General features: G+C 45.5%; 1 protein-coding gene across 1 annotated transcript in view; it reads left to right on the top strand.

The window, feature by feature from the left end:
- The first annotated feature begins 1194 nt into the window (after positions 1-1194).
- CALD1 (caldesmon 1) overlaps positions 1195-10170 on the top strand; it is a 131226-nt gene continuing 122250 nt past the window's right edge. Inside the window, exons 1-2 of the mRNA XM_009902788.2 lie at positions 1195-1341; positions 2038-2152. Of these exons, the coding sequence (XP_009901090.2) occupies positions 2079-2152 (74 nt within the window). The 5' untranslated portion in view covers positions 1195-1341; positions 2038-2078. The remainder of the gene's footprint in view (positions 1342-2037; positions 2153-10170) is intronic.

Here is a 10170-nt window from a genome sequence, read left to right as displayed (position 1 = left end):
CTCCTGGCTGAGCAGGTTAATGTGCAACTAAACCAGATGTCAATGAATGTCTCTTTGGGGAGGCAGAGTGGGGGAAAAAAGAACCTTTGGTATTCTCAATTCTAGCACCTGAGGCATCAGCCGACTGTAAAACCAGCTCTGTGCAGAGAGACTCAGCAGTGTGCTTCAAATTTGCCCTCTGTAGTGCACCATTCCTCTCCCAGGCACCACATCATCCCTGCAACTCACAGGCCTTCTAGCAGAGGAACTGAGGCAGGGTTTAGCTGCACATGTAAGCTGAGATGAAAACACTTCTTGGGGGAAAAAGGCAGATGTGCTGGTGTGTGTTCATTGAGAGGTACGGAGTGGTAAGGGTAAACAAACACAAGACTTGAACAAAACCAATAAATTATGTTACAGCCTACTTTTTATAGATATCATCTAATTGTACCTTAAAAAAAAAAAAAAAAAAGAAGAAGAAAGCAGCAGCAGCAATTATAAAGTCACTATTAGATTTACAAAATTAACATTCCCTTTGAACCTCCAGGGGAAAAAAAAAAAAGAAGAAGAAAATGTTAAATCCTTGAATCCCACAATCCAGGAACAAATCAGAAAGAAAAACACCCTCAGGAAAAGTAAACTAATAAAATAACCTTCACAAAACCTTTACCCTCAGCACTGTTTTAATTCAAAAGAGAGAGCAGAAAAAAAAAACCAACCCCACAACAAAACCAACCCTCTCTGGATTCCCTTAAGTCCTGAGAGGCTTTGCTGTTGCCAGTGGTTTTATGGGGAGGGTGCTTGGAGGCTGTGCCGGTGGGCAGAAATAGAAAGCCGGGAGACAGATCCACATCTGCAAAAACCCAGAGATTCAAACAGTTTACAGAGGCACCTTTGCTTTGTTTCCCTGAAATTAAGGCAGCTCATAAGCCACCTTGGAAAACTTCAGCCTGTATCTGTGGTGTAAATAGCCAGTCTTGTGCTCAGGGGCTGGAAAAATGGGGATTATTTTTTTGGAGGTGGTGGCGGGGGGGTGGCGGTGGAAATCCTCCGAGTGCAGCGCCTAGGCTAGGATTGCAGAGGAAGCTGAGGCCTCCAGCCCTGCACAGGAAACAATCTTAGAGCAGGCCTTAAATGCCAGATTCCAGGCAGAGTTTAACTAACCACTGACAGCTCTGTAAACAAAGCAGGGACAAAAAGAGAACAGCTTTCCCTTTTCTGGTAGTCATTTTTGGTTTGGGGGCTGCAGGGGAGTTCTGTGATACTCGGCTTGATGGGATATAAACCAAGGCTGGAAAAGTTTTGTGTATGAAGAACTGTAAAGGGGGAAATATTTCATGGACTAAATCATAAAGAAAAAAGGTAGGGCACGGGGAGAGTGTGTGGATTAAACTAAGAAAATAATAATAAATATCGCTATTTCTGATTCTTTGAGCAGGATTTCTACATAGTTTGGCTCCTCCTGGGTGGTATTTAAAAGCCGCACCTCCCTTTCCTTCACTGTTTTTCCCCTTTTTTTTTCTATTTTCCTTTCTTTCTTTTTTTTTTTTTTCTTTTTTCCTTTTCTATTTTCATTTTTTTTTTTTTTTAAGAGGGGGTAGGAATGGACAGAATGAGGACTAACTTTGTAAGACTTTTCATTATCTGTGCAGCTTTATTGTGCTTCCAGTTGAAAATTGGAAGTTTGAAGTTAAAAATCCTGCTGAACTGTTGCTTTTATTCGTAGCAAAGACCTGCAGCGTTACACAGATAGCTGGTCTGTGGCTAGCAGATGTATACAGCCCTCACTTAAAGCATGCTGATTTAATTTGGACTAGGAAACTAAAAGGGGCAGGCATGGGCTATGTTTATCCTACAAGGCATTTAATTAATCTTGTTTATCTCAACAATACTGAGGAAGTTAATTTTTTTTTGATGGCAAAGGAAAACAGTTACAGCGGAGTTAAGAAAGCAAACCAAAGCTCGGCGCGCTCGGTTAAATGCACCCCTTGTGGTTTCTTTCTTCCTTCCTTTCTTTCTTTCTTTCTTTCATGTCTAAGTGATCCTCTCCCTTTTTAGATTTGGATCTCTCCAGAGCTCTGAACAGTTGAACACCCACCATGGATGATGACTTTGAACGCCGCAGAGAACTCAGGAGGAAAAAGCGTGAGGGAATGCGTCTTGAAGTAGAGAGGTGAGGTCCTGCATGTGGCTAACACTGCCAGCGGCTTGCCTCTGATTAGCAGTGGCCTTGAGGATGTCTGCTTGGAATTCCAAAGCTGACCAGAGAGTCCTTGCTAATGATGTGCTCCACACAATAGCTTTAGTGAACTTGTGGCAGAGGTTGAAAGCCAGGGGTGTCTGGTGTCTTATTGTCTTAGGCTGTTGTAAATTCCCTGGATTCTGGTTCTATTGTTCTGTGGAGAAATGCAAGCAATGAAGGTGGACTATGACTATGTGGAATTATTGACAGGGAAACTCACACCTAGATGCCATGTGAGTGAGTGCTGTGCAGACATAGAGTTAAAATGGTGAGACGCCAGTTGAAAGCTGAGGTAGAGCTGGTACACGTAGTGCAGTGTGTCTGTGAACAGCCTGCCATGGCTGTGCAATTGCTGTTGTGTTGCTGCTGCCTGTCACTATTTATTCATTTACAACTACTTTATGTGGGCAACAAGGGGCAGCAGGGTTGTTATCACTTATTACAGATTTACCTCAGTGCAAATGAGAACAGAACTTGACATGGGTATGATGATGTCAGTTTGTGAAAGGAACAGCATGAAAATACTGAGACTGACATTTTGTTCCCTAAGCCCATTTTACACCTGTACAGTTCTGTTTGCTTTAATGGAATTCCCAATGATTTACACTGGAATAAGCAGTGGAGGCTCCATTTATTTTTTTTGTAATGTCCTCTTTCTGATATAAAGATTTGATTTAATCTATTAGCACTGCAGGGATTGAAAAGAAAGGGAAAACAAACAAAAAAGTAACTTAGGTTTAAGCACATTTTTTTGTATTGAATTTGTTTTCTGGTCTTTCCACGTGGTGGAAAAAGCTGTGGTGGTTTGAGCACTGTAGGAAAAAATACATTTTTAGAGCAGTTTTAAATGGAAGTCAACAGAATGCAATACCAAATATATTTTGTATGCCTGCTGTGAACTTTTTAATAAGGCCTTGCTATATGAGCAGGGCTCTCTGGTAGAAGCTGATGCTACCTGGGGGGGAGGGGGGAAGGGGAGATAGACAAGATGCAATTGCTCTCTTTCTTTTCAAAGGGTTACCAAGCAGAACTGAATACTCAATTATCTTGAATTTCTTTCATGATTCTATGATTCTGAGTGAACTCTCATCAGGCAACAAGCTGAACCCATGAGCTCTGGAAAGCATCAGCATTGCCTGCAGATGAATAAACTCATGTGAAGCGTGGTGTCCAAAGGGAAGTGAGGTGGCAGCCTCCGTTTGCAAAATACAGCCATCACCTGGTGGATCACCTCCCCATTTGGCAGAGAAGCAAATGTGCCATGCACTGAACTGTCTTCTTGTTCTAGAAGGTTCCCCTCCCAGGACTGAGGCAAGGTGTTTCAGCTGAGCAGAGTGGGAGGGGTTGCAAAGCCCATGCTAGCACATGTTACAGCACAGGGTAATTGTGCACTTCTACTCTGAGTGTGCTTTAAGAAAATCTTTGTAAGGGCAGGCTGAGACTTTAGGGTTTGTTGGTAATAGAGGTCCTGGGTGGCCTATGGAAGATGTTGTGGGGTGTAGTTTGGGAGATGTTTTCTACTATAGAAAAATGCCACTGAAACTTCCCTGTAAAGGCATCTAAGCTCTTACATGAGTGTGCAGAGGCTGTGGTGTGGTCATCAGGAATGCAGCATGGCTGGCTTGCAGAGACAGTGACAGTTAGGGGTAAGGGGCTCTGCCCTTGCTGGCATAGAAGATGAAATCCAGGAGTTCAGGTGAATCCATAGGTCACTGTGCAGCCTGAAATTTTACACAGGGGGCCAGCTCTGGCCCCTGATCACGCCCAGAGAACCTGAAGCCCTGGGGAGGCCAAAGCTGCAGGCAGCAGCTCACCAGTATCCCTTGAAGGAACCCTCCCTGGGCAGCCCTGCAGGCTCACAGCAGTACCTGTCCCTGGGTGATGAAAAAGCCAAGCAAATGGTCTGGAGACCTATGGCTGCTGCCACTGGAAACACCCACCCATATTTGCCTTTGGGAAGAGGTTTTGCCGCATCTGGGGCAGCTCTGCTGGGGTTTTGTGTGGTAACTTACATGGAAGAGGCAAGCTGGATGGCAGCCCTGCTGGAGAAGAAGGGCTGGGGCCCATGTCCCACTTTCCTGGCAAATCACTAGAGAAGCACTCCATGCCCTTTCCCACACATTTGAAGGCTTTTAGCAGTAAATTGGTGTATGCTAAATCTTGCTGTACTCCCTCTGCTGCTGCCAAATTCAAGCATTCAAGTAGCATGAGTCAGATCCCTTAAAAGTCACAAGACTGCTTTAAAAACCTTGAGATCTTAAAAATAATTTAGTCTGGCCTTTTTATTTTCAGTCTGCCTTAACAATAACAGAGTGTGATTCTCAGTTCAGATGAGACTCTGGCAGCTAGGACCTCCCAAGACCTGCCCTAGCAGGGGCAACACCAGGGAGGGGCTGAGCATCTGTCTCTCTTGCATTGTGGCACTTACACCGAGCTGAGGGCAGCATTTGCCCACTTACTACAGAAGGGAAAACAAAACAAAACTGCTGGATTGGTTTTGGTAAACTCAGACTTTTAGGGATTTGGGGTTCACCATTAAAAATACAACTGCAGTGTGTTTGTGTGTGTGCCTTAAGCCCCAGCAATCTGCTTGCCAGACCTTTCTCTGCCAGGTGTTTTATCAAGCGAATTGTGCAGTCCTTGCTACAGTTTGAAGGTGGAACTTTAGCCTAGGTCCTGACTGCAAAGACTGAAAGTAAAATAAATTACCATTGCAAACAAAAGAAAGACAATAAGGTCTATATAATTCATTGTCTTGCTAATGGGATATAGAGAAGAGGCATAAACAGTTCTCTATCCTCTCTTCGCCTGTCACTTCTGCTTGCAACTTCTCTCTCTCTCTCTTCCATGGCCTTGCCAGGAGATCTCTGTTTTGACTGCTGTGTGAGGTAATAGGAAGGAGGGAGGGAGTGGGGAAGGAGGTGAACAGGTCCCCTGGATCCATCCAGGGGGTCTGAGGAGCTTCTGTGTCATTTATAAATGGTAAATCTATATAGAATACATCTATTGTGTATTTTGTACATATTCATTGCATTTCATATTTAGATTGTAGTTTTCTTGTAAGTACAGCTCCATTTGCTTCCAAAACCACCTGAGGTAGTCTGGCAATTTATTCTAGGGGGTAGTTCCTCCAAATTAGTTGGGGGGTAATTTCAACCCACCACAGTCCTAAAGAGTGGCATGAAGGCTGATAATGCTCCATCAGCTCTGACTACTGCTCCCTGTCTGTCCCTGCACTCTTCCATCAGTGGGCAGTAGCCTTGCTATGGGGCACCCACTATGGGCTGTATTCATTTGCTCTGGGAGATGGGCAGATGGATGATTCTGTGTAGGTGGTAGGATGTTTGCAAGGTCTCACAGGCACTGTTTAGGCTTCTTTGAGTTGAGCAGTGAATCCAGAAGAGCAAGCAGCCATATCAGGCAGCAGTATTTGTAGCTGCTGTTTCATCAGCCAGTGGCAGTGACTCATTCTGCCATTTCCTGGGATCAAGACACGGAAAGCCTGTCTTCCCAGCCCGATGGAGGAGTGCACACACCTTATAGCAGCATGGAGTTACACACCACATATCCAGGAGGGAGTGGCTTGACCTTATTGTGGCTTCCCCAGGGGCCACAGGCCATGTGAGAGCTGATCAGGATACATGCACTGTCAGCTGCCCAGCTGCCTATCCTGCGGGAGCCGCTGGTGTGCAGCCACACTTATGTCCAACCTTTGAGATGCTTAGAGCAAGCTTGATCCTTGAGGGCATGTGTGGCCTTATTGTGGCCTTCCAGTATCTGAAGGGGACTATAAGAAAGCTGGGGAGGGACTTTTGAGGGTGTCAGGTAATCATAGGACTAGGGGGAATGAAGCAAAACTGGAAATGGGTAGATTCAGATTGGATGTTAGGAAGAAGTTGTTCCCCAGAAGGGTGGTGAGACACTGGCACAGGTTGCCCAGGGAGGTGGTGGAAGCCTCATTGCTGGAGGTTTTTAAGGCCAGGCTGGATGTGGCTGTGAGCAACCTGTTGTAGTGTGAGGTGTCCCAGCCCGTGTCAGAGGGGTTGAAACTGGATAATCCTTGAGGTCCCTTCCAACCCTAACAATTCTATGATTCTATGTATTAGATCTTTTGTTTGGTTGGGTGGGATTTTTTGTCATCTTCTTTTCTGTTAGAACCCTTTTGTCAATGATGATTTGTTGTGCTACATAGCCCTGTCATTGTGGATGGATAAGCTAAGGATTGATCTTGAGGAGATACTGGCCTTATCTTTAAAGACCAACAGTGCAATTCATCCCTGGCATGTGCTTTGTTTAGTAGCTCATGCTGTGAGATAGAAATTGCTCAGATAGAAATTGCTACCAGCTCAGAAAGGTAGTGTGGTATTGTTTTTAATAATATCATAGAATTGTCAGGGTTAGAAGGGACCTCAAAGATCATCCAGTCCCAACCTCCCTACCATGAGCAGGGACTCCTCACACTACATCAGGCTGCTCACAGCCACATCCAGCCTGGCCTTAAAAACCTCCAGCAATGAGGCTTCCACCACCTCCCTGGGCAACCTGTGCCAGTGTCTCACCACTCTCAGAGGGAAGAACTTCTTCCTAACATCCAATCTCAATCTATCCATTTCTAGTTTTGCTCCATCCCCCCCAGTCCTATCACTCCCTGACACCCTAAAAAGTCCCTCCCCAGTTTTCTTGTAGCCCCCTTCAGATACTGGAGGGCCACAATTAGGTCTCCTTGGAGCCTTCTCTGGCATTTTTAGCTCTTATAATTTCAAGGCCTTCCACATATCCTGGATTCCCCGCACAGGCTTGCTGTACCCACCCAGAAATTTTGTCCATCCAGAGTTTTTGGACTATTTTTATTTGTCTAGGATCTCTAGAGTCCTATCAGCATGTTTGTAGCAGTGCAGACCTGTCTAGGGGGCATGTGGCCAACAGCAGGCATATGGGGCTTTGTCAAGCTTTCTCCCAGGCTGTCAGATTTATTGCACATGCTGAGGCTGGCGGAGACCCAGCAACTCTTGTACCTCCTGGGGGAAACAAGACTTTCCAGGCACAGGCTGGGAAAAGCAGGACAAAGTATGGCAGTGTTAGCTGTGCCAGCTTGCTGGTATTTTGCATGTGGTTCATAATGATCAGGTGTGAGGTTAGGGAACATAGGAGCCTACCATTCATTTGGGTGATGGTTGCTCTGCAGCAAAGCCAAGGGTTTGAACTGTTCCTCAGAGGCAGAGAGAGCCCTGCACCTAGGACAGAGTTGTATAAAGCCCTGGGGTCCTGGTCCAGAGCTGGCTGAAGTCGGTGGGAAGATTTCTATCAATTTCACTGGGCTTCAGATTAAATCCTACCTGAATTATTCCAGGCAGATGATGTATGAGACAGTCTCAGTGGTCACAGCCTGAAGGAGCTGGACAAGTGCTTTGCCTTCCCAGCCACAGGGTACATACTGTGCTGGAGTGTAGGTCACAGAAATGAATTGCACTTAACTGGCTGCAAAAAATCCTCTATGTAATTGCAGCACAGGGTGCTGACTGCTTTCAACAAGGGAAAAAAACAAATGTCACCTGCTGCTTTCAGCCTCTTCCTAAGCAGTAAAAGATGTTGTCTTGAACAAAATCACCGGGTTTTGTCATTCTGATGTTGTAACTGACACTGGAAGAATTCAGCCTGGGGCTGAGCAGTGTGTGTGTGTGTCTGTTGGGAGGGGTGGTGCTTTGTGAATGTCTTGCTGATGCACTTTGGTCTGTGACAGCTGCATGCAGCTGCAGTGAAAAATTGAGGTGAAATACTTCTTGAAGTGACAACAGACCTGCTTCCTTGACTTCAGCATAGCTGAGAGCAAAAACTGAGAGCAAAAATTGGCCCCTGGAGCTCTCCAAAAACCAGCTCTCAGGTTAATCTATGTGGCACTTCAGCCAGAATTTTGTAACTGGCTGGTTTGCCATTGACCCAGCAAGGTATTTGCACTTCTCCCTGGTGTCGGGACTCTTTAAGAAATCATTTTTGGAAGCTGATTCAATTTGCTTCATCCCTGTACCATCACTATTGCAGACCTCAGGAAGTTCCTAAGATCACTGTCAGACTGGTCTTTGTTTAGCTGAAGCTTCACTTTGAATATCAGCCACAACTCTGCCCTTTATAATGCTGAGGGACTGCAGATCATTTGATGGGGAAGGAGAGGAATTGGTCATCCTGTTGCAAAAACACAGGAAAAAGAAGTGGCTATCTAATATTGAAACTGAAGTCACTAAAAAGGCTCTGACCCCTGTCAAATGAATTTCAGTCTAGACCTGTGCAGGTAGGTACAGAGCCAGCAAAGTATTTCACCTTCCTGTTCCTGATTCAGTGCTCCTGTTGAGGCTAGCGTAGGTCAGGTAACTATGCAGAAGGCTGATTCATGGAGGTAAGAAGGTAAAGCCAGCAGGATACTTGTCCACCAAAGAAAGTAGACAATTTCCATTTTCCTGACCAGGACAGTGAGGTGAAGTAAATATTCCTGTTAGATCAACATTGAGTTCAATGATCAATAGCTTTTGAATCAATAGCTTTTGAATCTGCTTCTTATTCCTACAGTGGAGTTATCTCTGGTACAGAGCAGCAGATCATAGAATCATAGAATTGTCAAGGTTGGAAGGGACCTCAAGGATCATCCAGTCCCAACCTCCCTACCATGGCCAGGGACACCTCACACTACAGCAGGTTGCTCACAGCCACATCCAGCCTGGCCTTAAAAACCTCCAGGCATGAGGCTTCCACCACCTCCCTGGGCAACCTGTGCCAGTGTCTCACCACCCTCATGAGGAAGAACTTCTTCCTAACTTCCAATCTGAATCTACCCATTTCTAGTTTTGCTCCATTCCCACCCTCCTATCACTCCCTGACACCCTAAAAAGTCCCTCCACAGCTTTCTTGTAGCCCCCTTCAGATACTGGAAGGCCACAAGAAGGTCTCCTTGGAGCCTTCTCTTCTGCAGACTGAACAGCCCAAATTCTCTCAGTCTGTCCTCGTATGAGAGCAGCTCCAGCCCTCTGCTCATCCTCATGGCCCTTCTCTGGACATGCTCCATATTAAACAGTTGTTAACAGATTTTAAACAGTGTTCAGAGCTGTGCTGGTTTTGACAGGGATAGAGTTAATTTTCTTTGTAGTAGTTAGCATGAAGCTGTGTGTTGGATTTGTGCTGAAAAGAGCGTGGATAATACAAGGATTTTTTAGGGTCTTGTTAAGGAGAGCTCACACTGTGTCAAGGCCTTTGCTGCTTCTGACTTTGCCCTGCCAGTGAGCAGGCTGGAGGTGCACAAGAAGTTGGGAGGGACACAGCCAGGACAGCTGACTAGATATTCCATACCATATGATGTCATGGTCAGTAACAAAAAGCTGGAGGAAGAAGGGGGCACAAACTTCAGAAACTTGAAATGCAAAAAGCTACAGTAGTGGAACACTGGTTTAAGATTTGTGAAGGCTCAAACCTCTTCTACCAGCCACAGCACAGCTGTGCCACGCCTGTTACTATTGGTATGGATGTCCCTTGAGGAAGACACAACACCTCAGCTTCCCCAGCACCATTTTCTCTCCCTTGACAAAGGACTACATCAGTCTTCCATGTAGGATACCTTCTGGTAACTTATTACAGCAGAGACCAAAGATTGTCCTTAACCAGTCCAGAATGGAGGAAATTCAATACTTGGTTCTTGGGTCTACACTTGTCAGGCTCTTTCTTGGACAGGGGAGGATTTTTCATCTCCCTTGCCTTAGCTAGTGTCAGTTGCCACAAAAACCTGCATGAACCTTTGCTTAATATTCTTATACTCCTAACCTTGTCTCTCTATAAATCATAGAATCATGGAAGCATTCAGGTTAGAGAAGACCCTCAGGATCACCAAGTCCAACCCAGAACCCTACTCTGCAAGGGTCACCCCTAAACCATAGCCCCAGGCACCACATCCAAAACACTTTAAACAC

The sequence above is a fragment of the Dryobates pubescens genome, chromosome 15 (genome assembly GCF_014839835.1).
Source record: "Dryobates pubescens isolate bDryPub1 chromosome 15, bDryPub1.pri, whole genome shotgun sequence".
Taxonomy (NCBI): domain Eukaryota; kingdom Metazoa; phylum Chordata; class Aves; order Piciformes; family Picidae; genus Dryobates; species Dryobates pubescens.
The sequence above is the reverse complement of the archived record's forward strand: the minus strand, read 5'-3'. Positions and strand labels throughout refer to the sequence as shown.